We start from the raw sequence: 15987 nt of genomic DNA on the forward strand, positions 1-15987 counted from the left end.
CTTAATGGTTTAATCTGTTACTCTTTCATACATCATACATTTTCCTGTATGTTGCTTGTTTACTTTTGCTCAGGCACGTGTTTGGATGCCGTCAGGACGTCATAGAAACACGACACGGGGTCCGTTCACACTCACATGTCCGCCCACTGTGTGCGTGTCTGAGTTGAAGCAGTTTCAAGGATCCGCTTCAGACACTTTCTTGTGTTCGTGTGATAATAAAACTGAGTTTGTTCACGATGAGTTCTCAGATCACGTGTGTCGGCTGGGTGAAGAGAGGCGTGTCCAAGGAAAATCCGGACAAAGTGAGTAGCTAGCGACGAGCTAACGTTAGCTACAGGCTAATGTGTCAACATGGCAGCTTCGCTGTTGTTTTAGTCATTTGAGAAAACAAAACACAAACTAAAATGACTTCCGCTTCGTGTTGGACTCTAGAACAATTGTAGTTTTAATGTCAGATACACAGAAACAGAGGTAAAACTGTGAAAGTGACACAAATGACCAGAGACATGTTGTTCAGACGAATTATAAACATCTCGTTGTTAAGCTACTGGAGTCATTTTATAAAGTTATTAACAATAAGTGCAACGTGTCTTTTTCTGACAGTGCTCATCTTTAATTCCATAATCGTAACTTCCCTTGGTTGTGTGGATGACATGTTTCAAATGACTGTATTCAGAACTGTTAAACTGAATTTAAATACGACTTTTATTGGATCAGTTAGTGAAGAAAGGTCACAAGTTATTGATACAGATAATGTTTTACAGCAACACGTTCCATAGTAGACTGAGGTATTTCCAATGAAGTCCAAATTAAACCTTTCCTCTGCTCCCTTGTCTAAAACTCATAGTTATAAATGTGTACAATACGATTTATCTAAAAAAAAACAAAATGCAATGAAAACTTCATGTTTGAGCAACTTTCATTTGACTTCTTCTCAGGTTGAGTTGAGTAAAGAGGAGCTGGAGCGCATCATCAATGAAGCCAAACAGGACTTGGGGTATGTTGGGCTGAAAACACTCATCACCTCAGTTTGTGGATATGTATTTAAATGTCAGGAGCTGAAACGCTGGCAATGAAAATTAAAGTAGAGTTGCAACAATGATATAAAATGAGTCAGTACAACAGAAACTGATGTGAAGTTGTTTTTGTTCTACTCCTGTTATTCAGGGATCTAGCAGCGGAGGAAGAGGAGGATGATGATGATGAAGGTTTGCCTCCAGAGCCGAGTGCTGATGAGATCGCGGCCGAAGCTGCTGAAGTTCCAAAGCACGAGAAGGAAGACGGAAGAGAGGAAGATGATGATCTGGCGGAGTACGGCCTGGATAGATACGATGAAGAAGATTCAGGTGAGTCGGGGGTTTGTGTACCATATATATATGTATTACTGCTTTTTGCTGCCCTAGCTCATTTCTTCTTATTGTCTTTTACCACTTAATTTGTGTCTGACCTGGCATCTCCTGTTTGTCCCTCTTTAATTTAGCGACGGCTAATCTTGGCGACAGTCTGGCTGGACTCACAGTGTTCAGCTGTAATGACGAGGATCCTTACATCACCATTAAAGATACAGTGAGTTCCTGCAGTGCTTCCATCCATAATGATTCATTAACTTATGAAAAGGGGTCTTAAAGAAAACCAGTTGTTATACTGTAGGAGTGGTTTGGATTCATCTTGCTTATTGGTGTTTCTCCTTCTTCCCTCTAGGACCAGTACGAGCGAGAAGATTTCCAAATCAAGCCCAACGACAATCTCATCCTGTCAGGCAGAGCCGAGAAGGACTGCTGCAACCTGGAGATCCACAGTAAATATCTTCATCTGGGATATGACAGAGTGGCACAAGAAAATATCGGATTCTTCGAAATATGTGTTTAACAGTTGGTGTCTTATTTTACAGTTTATAACTCGGAGGAGGAATCTCTGTATGTGCATCATGATATCCTGCTGCCAGCTTATCCACTGTGTGTGGAGTGGCTCAACTTTGACCCAACCCCTGGAGAAGGAACAGGTAAGCACAGCCTAGACAGGTTTTAATCTTTGGATGGATTTCTCTGTCAAAAGATTTAATGCACCTTAAGAGATTTCCTGATTAAATCAACATTTAAAAATAACTCTGTGCTGTGTGTCCTTCCTGTAGGAAACTACGCCGCTGTGGGCAACATGACCTCTCAGATAGACGTGTGGGACCTGGATGTTGTGGATTGTTTGGAGCCAGTTTTCTCTCTGGGGAGCAAGAAAGCTTCAAAGAAGAAAAAGAAGAGCAAGAAGGTACGAACCTGTTCAGTGTCTCTGAATGATACACCAGCATCTGTATCACGAGAGAGTGACCTGGGTGTAGTCTGAATATTCAAAATTGTCAAGAAACATTCCAAGGATATCACTTGATTTTAAGTATACATGTCAAATGTTTTTTCAGGATTTTTAATATATTTTCTTTAAGTTAAAATTGATTCTCAAAATGAACTTGTTTTCACAGGGCGCAGCAGAGACAACGGAGGGACACACAGACGCCGTCCTGGATTTATCCTGGAACAAACTGACCAGGTCAGTTCTCCGAGGGCTGGGAACATTCACTGATGTGTTTTCTTTCCAACCTGGAAAATGTAAAATCCTCTGCACACTCAAATTCATTGTAATCATTCAAACTAAAACCCTGTCTCTTACTCAGGACTGTGTTGGCCAGTGGATCAGCAGACAACACTGTTATCTTGTGGGATCTGTCTCATGGCAAACCAGCCACAACTCTGCGCAAACAGACGGATAAGGTATTTCATTTTCAAAAGGAACACTGCTAATGTTATTGGGACCTGCAGCCTCAGAATCTGCAGCTTCTACAAAACAAAATGTTTTGTCCTCCAGGTTCAGACGATATCGTTCCACCCGTTCGAGCCCCAGACTCTGATAGCAGGATCATATGACAAGTAAGTGTCATCTCGTGTCGTCTGTATTTTAGTGAATGAGATAAATATTGTACACAAAGTTTTACATCCACAGTTGTTTCAAGATTCAACACTAAAACATTTTCTCTCTTCAGGACTGTGGTCCTGTACGACTGCCGCAGTCCAGACACCAGCTATCGATCCTGGCGGTTTAGTGGTCAAGTGGAGCGTGTGGTCTGGAACCACTTCTCACCCTGCAACTTCCTGGTAGGGGCTCAAATCCTCCTGCTGGATTCGAAAGAAAACAAACCTTTTAAGACATTGAGGATTCTCAAGTTTCCTCTCCGACTTGAATAGAATAAATCAATTGTTTAAACCCTAATATTCATTCATACATTTTGAAGGCAGGTCTGATTAATAGTAATAATCATTCAAAAGCAAAACCACAGTAACAACAAGCTTCAGGTTGGACGCAACTATTGGTTGTAAATAGTAATTATGCCACAACTTGCATTTATAAACCAAGCTGGTGCCTCACTGGTCCTTGGTCCACACAACCTGTTTCTACTTATTTTTGTCTGGTTTACTTCTGAGAAGCTCAGTGGTCAAATGTTAACTGTGTTTGTGTTTCAGGCGAGCACAGAAGACGGCTTCGTCTACTGTCTGGACGCACGCTCCGATAAACCTGTGTTCACACTGAAGGCTCATGATGAGGAGGTGTCAGGTGTGTGAGATGATCAAAGTGCCAAATGTGTTTATTATCAAAACCTTGTTTCTGAATTTCCAGTTCTTGCATCAATGCAGTGTTTCGTAAATGTGATATCACAAATGCTTTTGCACAGTGCTGAGTCACCACAGGGGCTTAAGTCTAAGTTGAGCAGTGCTGATTGGACAGTCTAACAGATTTATTGATGGTGAACCTACATTGACTGTACAATGAAAATATGATCGAAACATCTCAACATTTCTGCAGGGTTGGACCTCAGCAGCCAGATTAAAGGATGTCTGGTCACATCGTCGGCCGACAAACACGTTAAAGTTTGGGACATTTTGGGAAACAAACCCAATCTGGTGCATACACGGGACATGAAAATGGTAAAACCTTATACAGCGTGAAGATCTCTGTCTCTCTCTGTTTTGGAGGTATGGTAATGTTAGTTAAAGGTGTCATAATGCTGATCTTCCTCACCTGTGAACAGGGAGTGCTGTTCTGTGCATCGTGTTGCCCTGATGAGCCGTTCGTCTATGCTTTTGGAGGACAGAGGGATGGCTTGAGGGTTTGGAATATCAGTGACGTTGCAGCAGGTACTGTTGTCTCTTAACATTTTCAATTTATTCTGTGCATTGAACTACGATAAAAACGTTGTTGCTTAATTCATACATTTTCACTTTTTCCTCTAGTGGCTGAGGTGTTTGGTACTCGAGAGCGCTTGGTGCTGAACACAGGAAGTCAGGCCTCCACTAGCGCAGCCGCAGCAGAGATGGACGTCTCCTAGGCTGCTGCCTGCAAACACGAATAAACATGAGCTTCCCTGGAAAGTCACCAAGCTGCCCCGCTTGTCGCTGTGTTCCTCGTAGTGCTGCAGGAAAAGGATCAACTGAAGCTGAAACACTTGGCCAGAGTGAAACTGGGGCCAAAACTGTCAAAAGACTTTGAAATTTGTTCAGATGAAATGTTCTTGTATTCATACAGGTGAATGTTTCCAGCAAAATTTGCGAGCAAGGATTCAGATATTTGTATTTCTCTTTGAATTGTTTATTTGATTTCCCGACAGTTTGCCTTGACTTGTACGGATGTACAAATAATATTATAAGTTTTCACAAAGTATACAAGAAACTGGGTTATAACTTCTATTATCCCACATGTATGATCATCCTAATACAAATGAAAATGAAATATTGATAGAAGCTAGTGTACAAAGATCTGTGCACAAACATGGACTGTTCAAAAAACTGCGTCATCAATAAATACAGTTTTAAATGTATAAACCTCATGTTACTCCAGTACTGTCTTCTCCAGGTATTATCCACCTCCCTGTGGAGTAACAGGAACATAATCCTGTCATGGGGTCACATGGATTAACCTGATTTGCAGCCGGTGCATATTTGTTTTAGTTTGTGGTCTTGGAGTCTTGATTTATAAAGATTCTAACAATATACAGTGGGTAACCTGCAAGGGAATCTGAACAGTACAGTGTCTTTAAAGTGATTTCATCCAGTTTGGTGTTTGAAACCCACAATAAATGTGTTTTGTGTTTTTGAGCAGCATAGAACTAGATTTACTGACATATTTTAGCTTAATGAAAATCATAAAACCAAGCAATTTGCATATATTTCTCTATAGAATATACCGCACCTGGATCTCATATTATCAGTATAATAGTACTTTCCCATTATACCATCAGTATAATAGTATGTTTTAGGTAAATAGTACATTGGTGTATAGTGTATTAAATGTATAAAACTGTAAAGCAGACCATTAGTTTATTTAATGGAAAAGTAGAATTAACGGTGTCTGTTTAATTTTCTCTGTGATGGTCTCGCGTAAAGTGGAACTATTGTGATTGATTCTTACTACAAACACGGACCCATTTCAGGGACGGACACATTAAGATTTGAGCATGGCGGCTCCTCTGTGTAAACTGAACCGTCTCTTAACGCGGTTCACTTCAGGAACAACACTGCCACATGTGCAGAGTGAGTTTTATTCATGTAGATTTAACAAGTTAATAACATCGCACGTACTGTTGTTTTGACTGAGTTTAATGTTTGTGACCGTGAAGGCAGCACAAGCTAACAGGAGCTAACCTTGAGATTATCATCAGTAGGACAACACGTTTAAAGATATGTTCAGTATATTTTATAAATTAAGTATTGTACTACAGTATGTAGTATTAGATAGTATTTTAACGTTGTTGCCTTGTTGGCAGGCGTCAGAACTTATTGGCTTTACATGTCAGTTCTTTATCTATAATAACATATAAATAACATGAAATGTGATTTGTGAATTGTTCTTTCAAAAATTCTGCTGAATTTCTTGCCAAGTTGTTGAAATGTGTAAATTTCCCTCATTTATTCTGATATATTTGTTAAATCTGTGTTGCAGGATGTTTGGTGCCAGTTCGACACAATTCCAGTACCAGTGATCCTTCAGCTCAAGGCCCAAACTGGTACTTGAATCTTTGTAATTTAAATATAAGTTAAATGGGACAGTTGTAACGAAGAAGAACATTATTTAACACTTGTTAACCCGCTAAACAAACAGAAATGAAGTTTTTATTTTAGCATTTTTAAGTTGTCAGAGCTCTTTCGAGGCTACATATTGTTAAGACGATTTTTTACATACACTGTTGTACTGTAGTGTTTTATAATCCAAGTGTATCATGTGTTTAATTGATAAAGGTATAACTGTGATCTGAGTAATAACTCTCCAATCTCTTGGATTTAGTAACGTGGACATCGGCGTGACTTCAGATGGGAAAACCTTTGTGTGCTACCACCCCACCGTCGACGTTCCTTATGAATTTACACTAGTAAGAGTGTTTTCTATCTAATATTTCAGTGTTCTGTCTGATAACTAATAAATCTTTGTTTTAAGACTCCTAAAACTCTTCCTCTGTAAAAGTTAGAGATTAGCTCATTGAATTCTCTTTTCTACTTTGCTTCCATAATTCTCGTTCAAATCACCCAGAAATTCAAGTTAAAGGGTGTGCAGGCAAATGTTTGAATTTCAGACAAGATTACATGCATGAGGTTTTGTGAGGTCTCTAAAAAGAGGGAGAACAACCTGCTAATTATAAAGGTTAAATGACCAGCAGGAGACCTGGGGTGACTAAATTGTCCACAAGGTGGAACCGTGAGACCACAATGACGTCAGCTACCCACGCTCACACCTGAGCTTCCACTAAACATTGACTCACTTCTCAAACTGCAGTTAAATATAAAAAAAAACACCACAACAGCAACACGTCTCTGAAACAGTGTCCACGTGTCTGCACTCTGCTGTCACAGATGTATCTCAAGTAGAAATGGATCAATGTAAATAGGCAGCACAAGAAGATTGGATGAAAAATGTTACACGATTGTTGGAAATGAAGATAGATTTAAGATATTTGTAAGGAAAACTAGCTGACGATGCTAAATCTTTGCAGCCTGTGGAACGACCCGACCCTATAACCAACCCGGTTGAGACCCACGACCAGGTCCTGAAGGCTCGACTCAGCAAGGAGGTGCTGAATGACAAGAAGGGGCCGACTATCGAGGAGCTGAGCAAGATGTTCTTCACCACTAAACACCGGTGGTATCCAGTAGGACAGTAAGTACACAAATTACTCAGAGCCCTGTGACACCGCTGTTGTTGTATGGGTCCTCTCTAGTACAGGGATTCTTCTGGACCCTTTTTCATATAAATGTATGTATTTGCATTTACAGCGGGAAACGTGTGTAAGATTTACTTAAGATGGATCTATTAGTTGAAATTGAATATAAATAGCTAGCATACATAGACGAATATGGAGCTGGAAAGGTGACCTACTGAATATTAAGGGAGATATGATCAGTATAAGTCACAGAGCCTCCCCCAAAAAGTTCCAACTTGGTCAGACCACCTAAATTAGGATCTTACATTTTCAGATCCATGAGTTTCTTATATGATCAAATCAGCATGACCGATAAAAGAATGAGGAAGAAAATGAACCTACCTGGCTTTAAATGTTGGTATAACTGACACATGACTAGTAAATGAGAGGTCAGGATACATTTTCTCAAATCTAAACTTAAATAGGAGTGAGTCTCTCATCCTCATTTTTACTTATTGACTTGCGCAGTTTGCTTATCAGCTCCATTATTTACATGTGCAATAACCTTTGTGCTTTTTATTGTCGTTATGAGTCAGAGTGGGAGAGCCTGCAGAAAACGGTCACCCTGTCAGACGTCCCTCTGTGGATACGGGTCCAAACTCATTTCCCTCTGTTTCCTTGTTTGCAGGTACCACACAAGACGCATGAAGAAGAATCCTCCCAAGGACAGATAGTTGAAATGTTTGTTTGAGTTGTTGTCACGTTGATGTATAATAAACTGTTAAATATTGACTTGGGTGTCACGGGTCTGTGAGTCAGTGCTGCTGTAAATGAAACAATTACTGTATATGAGTTTAAAGTGATACTTTATTCTCTTTAGTTTGGTTTGATCACTTTGCTGATCTAGATTTTAGAGTCTTCTATATTGTCTCCTGTAATTTTAATTCTAAATCTAATGGAGTTGGACCATAATAATTTTATTCCAACCAATCTGCTCTGACCCCATTACATTGTTGCTATTTTTTTTTTTTTATCTATACTGTCCCTGCAGCAGAAATTAAACCCTCAACAGGAATGGCAGAGCAGTTAAACTATTAAACACCAGCGGTGGACTTGAATTAAATGCACCATTAATAATTGATCATGCAGTAAATGCATCCTACTTGTTGATTTACTCTTAAGAGAGACTGAGAGGAATTAGCCTTTTATGCTCCTGCATTTCTGCAACGCAACAACAACCAAGATACTTCCAGCATCTGCAGGAACAAATGGAGAACGGTTGATGTGTGTTGGCGAAGTTTTCAAAGTCACGTACATAACAAGATGCAGACGGGTATAGATAGATTTAAGAATGAAAAAATTACTAAAAACAAGGTCTTTCCACTAAAGTCCTGAAGGTTGATATTCACCAAATTAGCCTGTGGAGAATACACAAGACTTATTTAAAACCACAGCTACAACATTTAGTCCATCGCTTGCGCCTACTGCGCAGCATGTGCGGCTTCTGCGCAGGATGTGCACGCGCATTTTTTATTTTTTTATTTAATTCAATTTTTTATATTTAATTTTATATTTAACTTTCCACCTTAAAACTATTAAATTAAATGAACTATGAACTAGTTCAGATATTGACTGGTGAACTATGAACGTGAACTATTCATGTTTACTTGTATGAACTGAACTTTTAACTAGTTCATGAGGTGTGAACGTGCACAACACTGTAGTGGTATGGCTTTGACACATTCAGTTGATATTTAATACACAGGCAGCAGCAACCTCTCGCTATGAGCAGCCACCGGAAGAGCGAGTGATCTGTCCCCGCCCCGGCAGCTCAGTCAGTCCGACCCGAAGAGAAGGAGAGTCCACGGCTAAAAATACAATAGCTAACACAAGATGGCCGGTTTGCCTCGTAGGATTATAAAGGTACATGTTCCACCGGACGTTGTGTTCACAGGTTAACGAGCCCGCGTGTTTGTGTCGTGAAGATCATTTTAGTCCCGATCGCGGACGCTGTGTCTCCGCGTCTCCAGCCTGACGTTAGCGCGGCTAGCACCGTTAGCTCGTCTCTAGCTAGGTGTCGAGCTAGCATCGGTGATCTGCAAGTGTTTTGTTTGTCACTTCCGTTCGCTCCCTTCTGCTCGTCGCGGGGGTTTAATGGCTCCGGTAGCTCGGTGTTTGTATCGTGGCCGCATTAGCACCGGGCTGCTAATCTGCAGCGCGAATCAACACATGATGTCAAATCGCCATATGAATGGACTGGCTAGGTAAGCTAGGCTAAAAGCTGTAGCCGAGCTGACTGGTACACATGTCCGGCGCTGAGATGGAGCGCTGCCCTTCGCAGGTTCCGGTCATCCAACCGCCCCGGGACCGAGCTATCACGCTCCTGCGAGCGTTCACTGTGTTTAACCGGACTTAGGGGGGTGTGATGCTGGGGCCGGTGGAGCTGCGGTCTCCTCCCTCCACCTCCCCGAGCCTCCCCCTCGCAGGACCAGGCCCCGGCGGTGGGCGCGATCCTTTTTTTCCGCCACATCCAGCAGCAATTTCTCCTCAGGTTATTTCCTTCCTCCGATAAACAGCTTGAGAATTAACGCTGACACGGTGGAAACCCGCAGTTTGTGTCCCGGCCACAAGACCGAGGGCAATCGTATTTACAACGAGATCCAACCAGTTCCCTTCATGGTGACTGCAGATGCACCTGCTTTATGAAATTGCTAAACAAAATATGAAAAGATGTCCCACTTCCTTATTTTCACTTCTCCCCTGCTTGCCTCACTGTGGTTTGTTGATTTGCAGCAAACCTCAGGGTTTTACGAGGAAATACCTCGACTCTAATCCTCTTTAAACCCAAATATCGTATTGAAAATGGATTAAATGCTGATTTGCAGCTAAAACTGTGCATTGCTCAATCGATAAGACAATAGTTGTACCTTTTTGGACATCTGTTATGATTATTTAATAATAAATGTAGTCATTTTTAATCAATAATACTTAAATCACTTTTTTCATGTCTAGTTGTGTGTTTTAAGTATATTTGGCAGGTAAATATAGACATGAGTTGTGAAAAGCACTCCTTAATTATATATCTTATTTAAGAAATTATCAGTTCAACGTAGTGGGAAGTTATTTTATATCTTTTCTTGTACCATACTTGCCTATATACACATGTATGTATACACCTATTTCAATATCTCCTTATACTAATGTACAAATACAGTATACATGCTTAAGCAATCAACCTGTGTCACTTCTCTACAAATAGTACACTACCCTACAAATAACATACATATACATATTTTCATCCGGCACATCCTTGATCTGTTGTCTGCTGACACCTCCGCAGTTCTTTCTGAAATACGTCAACAACAACAACATTGTGTGTTTCTCGCTCTGACCCCAGGAGACGCAGCGGTTGATGGCGGAGCCCGTTCCAGGGATAACGGCCACGCCCGACGAAGGGAACGCTCGCTACTTCCACGTGGTCATCGCGGGGCCCCAAGACTCTCCGTTTGAAGGGGGCACATTTAAACTTGAACTATTTCTTCCAGAGGAGTATCCCATGGCGGCTCCCAAAGTGCGATTCATGACCAAAATCTACCACCCCAACGTCGACAAACTGGGAAGAATATGTTTAGACATTTTGAAAGGTAAGCAAACACAACAGGAAGACACAACTGAACGAGAATACTTGCAAATAAATGTGTTTATCTCGTTGCCTCAGCATGCAACCACATTCACAACATACAGCAGCACTATGGTTGGGTGCTTTTTTCTTTCTTAAACAGTTAAATGCCCATTAAGCAATTTGTGACCAGTAAGGGACGAAAGAATCACTGTTTTTATACATGTACAACATACAAAGGCTGTCAAGCTGTTATTCCTAATGTGTTAGCAAACAACTACCAACCCAGATCATCCTGGGTGTCCCCTCGTATATTTGTCATTATGTCACTTTCTTTTAGGAAACTCCAAATTAGCCCACTAGTACACACCAGCGGTTTAAAGTGTAGAACAACAGATTGTTAATGTGGCAGCCAGCTTATGGGATCAGATCCATGTCATACTGGGGGGATGAATGAAAAGCAAACAGTTTTATTTGCAGAGAGCACTCCGCTGGGACAAAACGTCTGGAAGCAGATGTGATTACAACCATTAAATTACAAACTCAAGGTAATATATTTGTTTGGTGAGAGCAGCAGCAGCAAACAACCAGGGAGAGGTTGCCAGACTCGCTTTAAGATATTGAACATTGCTGCAGCCTAATCTGCACTTAAGGTTTGTTACTGTCTCAATTTTGATTCATTAGATTTAACGGAGCCAGAGTTGTTTTCCATTATTCTTATTATTTAGCTTTAAGAAAACGAGGATCTCAGAGCATTTGCAGTCCTGGTTGGTTCTGTCTGTGTGTGACTGGCATCGTGTGGTTGCATAAGTGTCCTTCCCCACTGTTACCAGTGCTGTGTCACCCTGAAGTTTCCCTCGTTTATCCAAATTTGAACCATTAGCCGTTATTTATGTCTCTCTTGCTTTTCTTTTCTCCTCCCTCCAGACAAGTGGTCTCCAGCCCTGCAGATCCGTACAGTGTTGCTATCTATCCAGGCGTTATTAAGTGCTCCCAATCCAGATGATCCCCTGGCAAACGACGTCGCAGAGCAGTGGAAGAAAAACGAAAGCCATGCCATTGAGACAGGTGAGGAGCACTTCCTTAAATCACTCAGGATCCGCCGCAATTATCTCCATCGCAGATTTCCAGTTTGAGAAAAACGTTGACAGATGGCTGCAACCATTAGATCAGTTTAAGTTTAGGTGTTGCCTTGTTGAATAACAGTTCTTCTGGTTTGAGTGGAGAACAAACACCCTCTCAGTATCTGTGTTGGTGATCTAATGTAATCTGAATGTGGCAGGGAGCTTGAGAAACTGGATGCATTTCTCCGTCTGTGTGTCATAGTTAGTCAGGAAACAATGCCCCTCATATACTGGAGCAGCACAGTTCTTTATAACAATGTCTTCAATTGAAAGATGCATTTTAAAACGAGAGGAAAGGGGTTTGAAGGATTCAGAGTTTGTCCAGTTAACAGGATAGTGATATAGTTGTAACCGTTAAATAGACTTCAGTTATGTAGACGACTCTTGATAGACATAGTTTATTATTTTACATTAGAAATCCCTCCACCGAGGCTAATGCCCTATCTTCGCCATGTTAAAGAAAGTGGAAAAACATTTCTGAATCCATCAGGATTTTATTGAAAGTGTATTAGGTTGTTCTCAGGTTCATGCATCACCCTGCCACAACATTTCATGGAAATTGGTTCAGTAGTTTTTGAGTAAACCTTCTAATAGACAGACATACAAACACAGATTGAAACCACTCTCCCGCCTGAGATAACAAACGTGGTGTATCTTCTTCTAGGTGTATTGTTCATGATGCTTGAGGTTGTTTTCTTTCTCTGTTATTTTATGCATTTTCATTTAAACCACAGTAGTTTGCTTATCGCGTAGACGCATCTTAACTCCACACCACCACTGGCTGCTCAGCCGTGACATGTGCTCTGCTATACGTGATACAGAGAGTATTGTAAACAACAGCATAGTAGTGTGTTGACACTGTTTCTGCAATATGTTCTGTAAATATATAGGTTATATGTCAGCATGTGTTGGACAATATACAGGTGTATCTGTGACAGGCTAACAGTCCAGGGTCCTTTCAGTCAGGATGCTGTTTGATAGTGCATGTCTGTGATCACTCTGCAACACTCACTTTTCCTCCAGTCCTGCGTCATCACTCTTCTTCTCCTCCCCCCCCACACACACCCACTACAAGCATCTTATCTCTGTGTCTCCTCCCCGCAGCCCGAACATGGACCAGGCTCTACGCGGGCCCCAGCGAAGTATAGAAGAAGAGAGACGAGGCGACTGAATGTGATCCACAAAATGTACTCCTAATATGTCAACATTTGAATATAACGGACACACACACACACAACAACAAAAAAAACGAGAAAAGAAGAAAAAAAAACAAGATCATAAGTCCAAATCTATCTCAAAAGAATTGACTGAGTCACTGCTGCAGACCTCTGGGGGACTCATTCTCCCCTCGAAGACGCGTTCAATGTGTGTACGTCTACTATTATTTTCTTTTCTTTCTGTGTTGCTATTTAAAATGCATGGGCAGAGGACGGCACCCTCCCCACTACAGTCTTAAAATCATCATGCAATATGTCGTCCTGAAGTAGGGCGCATACTGGTACGTTTGCAAAATATACATTAAAAGCTGCCCTTCTTTTAACACACTTGATTTGTCGACACATATGTCCGTCTTTTTGTGAGAGATGACGACAAACGCACAAGAGTACGGCTGCAACACACACCACCACTTGTGAGTCAAATAAGAACGATGACGTTTCCCTGTACTCTTTAATTTTAAATTTTTATTAGGGAACACAATGAGTTTTTAGGTGGAACGCTCAACCATAAAAAGGTTAGTTGAACTTCCACACCTTTATGACTGTGCATACGGACAATAACAACACTTTCGTATTAAATGGGTGGTGCAGCTACTGTAGGTTATCTAATGGGGGCACTTAACACACGTGAAACTTACTACACACACAAAGTAAATGTGAGATCAAGTCAATTTAAACTAAGAATATACATCCTCAAATGTTTTTTTTCAGTCCTATTTAATCTGTAACTTCATCTGAAATGTAAGATTTGTAATTAGAGACTTAATCAACTGAGGGGAAAACGTTTAAAACCATTTATGCGATGGCTAGTTTCAATTTATGGCCCAGACAGATGTGATTCTTCACTGTTCACATCTAAACACTGTCAGTAAAGTGAAAGTAAAGACAGATTATTGTGAGATCCGATGCATGAGCCCAATTAGATGAGGATTGTGCCCAAAAGAATCCCAAACTGACCTGTTTCAAATGTGAGAGTTTGTTCTTTCGGTCACGTCCAGCCACCTGAATGAAATATCAACGTGTGGATGTAATATTTCCTTAATTCAAAATATTTTTTTTGCATCTTTCAATGATCAGTCTTTACAGCCCAGTCAGACGGTTTGGGGAGGGTGAGCAAATCGCTTCCACACGCCTTAAGATTAATCAGAAGCCGAATTTTCTTTTGTTTTTAAGAGTGTAGGAATCAGAGCTGTTTTTATTTTCTTTCTTTTTTTAAATGTCTGTCCATGCTATCTATGTTGCCTGGTCTCCATTTTATTTCCAGAGGTAATGAAACAGAAGGCATGTACCAGAATCAGAGTCACATCAGGCTTTCTTCTTTTTTTTTTTGTCGAGAGTTGAGGTGCTTTTCTTTAAAGGGATAGTTGAGGCTTTTTATCCTTTCTTCTCACCGTGACTTTCCGAACCGGCTCTCAACCTGCTTCTGCTCTTTCTATATCGATCTGTGATGATTATGCAAGTGAGATCCATCGATTCCGGAGGCACTTTTGTGGTAGAACAAGTGATAACACAAATACAATATTCAAATATTCCTCATTAAATGTCCTCTGTTACAGATCTCCTATTGGCTAGAAATCCGCAGTCCCTGAAAACGGAAAATCCTGCGTCAAATTCTGCGTTGATTAATTGTCGAACTTAACAGCTTTCCGAAAAACGCTGAAGCTTTCCTTTCAAAGGTCACTGTGCTAGTGCGTTAGAGGGATCGGTGTGACTCGTCGTCCAGTAACTTTAGACCCTTCACGCTCATCTTGCTTCTGAATGGCTCATCTGAGGGAGGACAGTAACGTTACGTTGTAGTAAAACTTATTTTCGTTTTCTCTTTTTCTCGCTCTTTCTCGGACTATATCGCAGGCTTTGGTGTGGCTTAGATTTGTTTGTGTCCTGTCCCGACCCCCGAAGTATTAAATAACTGTTTCTAACCGCTGCATTTACTCACGTCTGTAAGATGGAGCACGGCTTAAAAGAAGAAGAAAAACGACCACAACCGAGTTAACTTATTGTTTTTCACTGAGGAACTTGACAGTAATCTGAAAGAAAGGAAAAAAAAAAAACAAGTCACTCACTGGATTTTTGAAGCATCTAGATCAAAGGTATCGAGAGATCAAACTCTTGTGAATCGGCTCCCCATGTGTAAAGAAGAAGAAGAAGAGTTCTGTCGGTAATTTCAGTACATTTGCATACATGGCTCTTCAAATACTCTGTAAATAAACTGAGTTGAGTAAGTACGTAAGAGACTCGTCTGGTTTGTGTTGTGTTCAGTGTGTGTTCCCATAAAGGTGAAACAATGTGCAGCTAGGGTTTGATTTGTGCAGCTCACACACTTCATACATTTGTCTCTGAGGAATCAGTCATTCAGTACATTTAACATTACAGCCCATATAATCTGTTTTTGGAGGAGTTCAGTAAAAAGCATGATCGTAAAAACTCACCACAGGTGGAAGGAAGTTGTGAAATGTCCTCGAGACACTGGGAAAAACCTGCATCACATGTTTTTAGCAGGAAGTTGGATCATTCTTCTCCGCGTGAGGGAAGCATCGACACTTCCAAAGCAGTGACTCATGCACAGGATACTGAAGGCTGCTGTGCATTTGACTTAAGTAATGTTTTCATAAAGTGTAACACAGACCAATGCCACAAACACTGGGGTTAATGGAATACTGAAATAGAATAGTGAATCACTGCACTGATTCATGCTTTCAGTCTGAGAGAAAGTGATTTCATGAGTGAAATTAGCTGCTGCAGAGATTCACTGGAATGGAAACCTCTGAGGCTCGATGGCTCCGGGCTGACAGCCACTGACGTCCAAGTGAATTGTTATATTAAAGATCCTGATTTCACGGTAGACATTTTCACTTG

General features: G+C 40.9%; 3 protein-coding genes across 3 annotated transcripts; all 3 read left to right on the forward strand.

The window, feature by feature from the left end:
* Positions 1 to 96: 96 nt before the first annotated feature.
* On the forward strand, positions 97 to 4862 carry pwp1 (PWP1 homolog, endonuclein). Its single transcript, XM_053415186.1, has 15 exons — positions 97 to 302; positions 939 to 997; positions 1168 to 1346; positions 1481 to 1566; positions 1702 to 1798; positions 1892 to 2002; positions 2132 to 2262; positions 2471 to 2538; positions 2663 to 2759; positions 2854 to 2915; positions 3029 to 3140; positions 3507 to 3597; positions 3847 to 3968; positions 4073 to 4178; positions 4275 to 4862. The coding sequence occupies exons 1-15, from the start codon at positions 237 to 239 to the stop codon at positions 4367 to 4369; spliced, it is 1482 nt and encodes a 493-aa protein (XP_053271161.1). The 5' UTR covers positions 97 to 236; the 3' UTR covers positions 4370 to 4862.
* A 594-nt stretch (positions 4863 to 5456) lies between these two features.
* mrpl42 (mitochondrial ribosomal protein L42) lies at positions 5457 to 7963 on the forward strand. The gene is made up of 5 exons (XM_053415188.1): positions 5457 to 5570; positions 5980 to 6043; positions 6322 to 6406; positions 7025 to 7188; positions 7860 to 7963. The coding sequence occupies exons 1-5, from the start codon at positions 5495 to 5497 to the stop codon at positions 7903 to 7905; spliced, it is 435 nt and encodes a 144-aa protein (XP_053271163.1). The 5' UTR covers positions 5457 to 5494; the 3' UTR covers positions 7906 to 7963.
* A 987-nt stretch (positions 7964 to 8950) lies between these two features.
* On the forward strand, positions 8951 to 15356 carry ube2nb (ubiquitin-conjugating enzyme E2Nb). The gene is made up of 4 exons (XM_053415187.1): positions 8951 to 9094; positions 10569 to 10815; positions 11718 to 11858; positions 13019 to 15356. Exons 1-4 carry the CDS (start codon positions 9065 to 9067, stop codon positions 13060 to 13062), a joined length of 462 nt encoding a protein of 153 aa, XP_053271162.1. The 5' UTR covers positions 8951 to 9064; the 3' UTR covers positions 13063 to 15356.
* The last annotated feature ends 631 nt before the right edge of the window (positions 15357 to 15987 follow it).

This window comes from Pleuronectes platessa, chromosome 22, assembly GCF_947347685.1.
Source record: "Pleuronectes platessa chromosome 22, fPlePla1.1, whole genome shotgun sequence".
NCBI classification, from domain to species: domain Eukaryota; kingdom Metazoa; phylum Chordata; class Actinopteri; order Pleuronectiformes; family Pleuronectidae; genus Pleuronectes; species Pleuronectes platessa.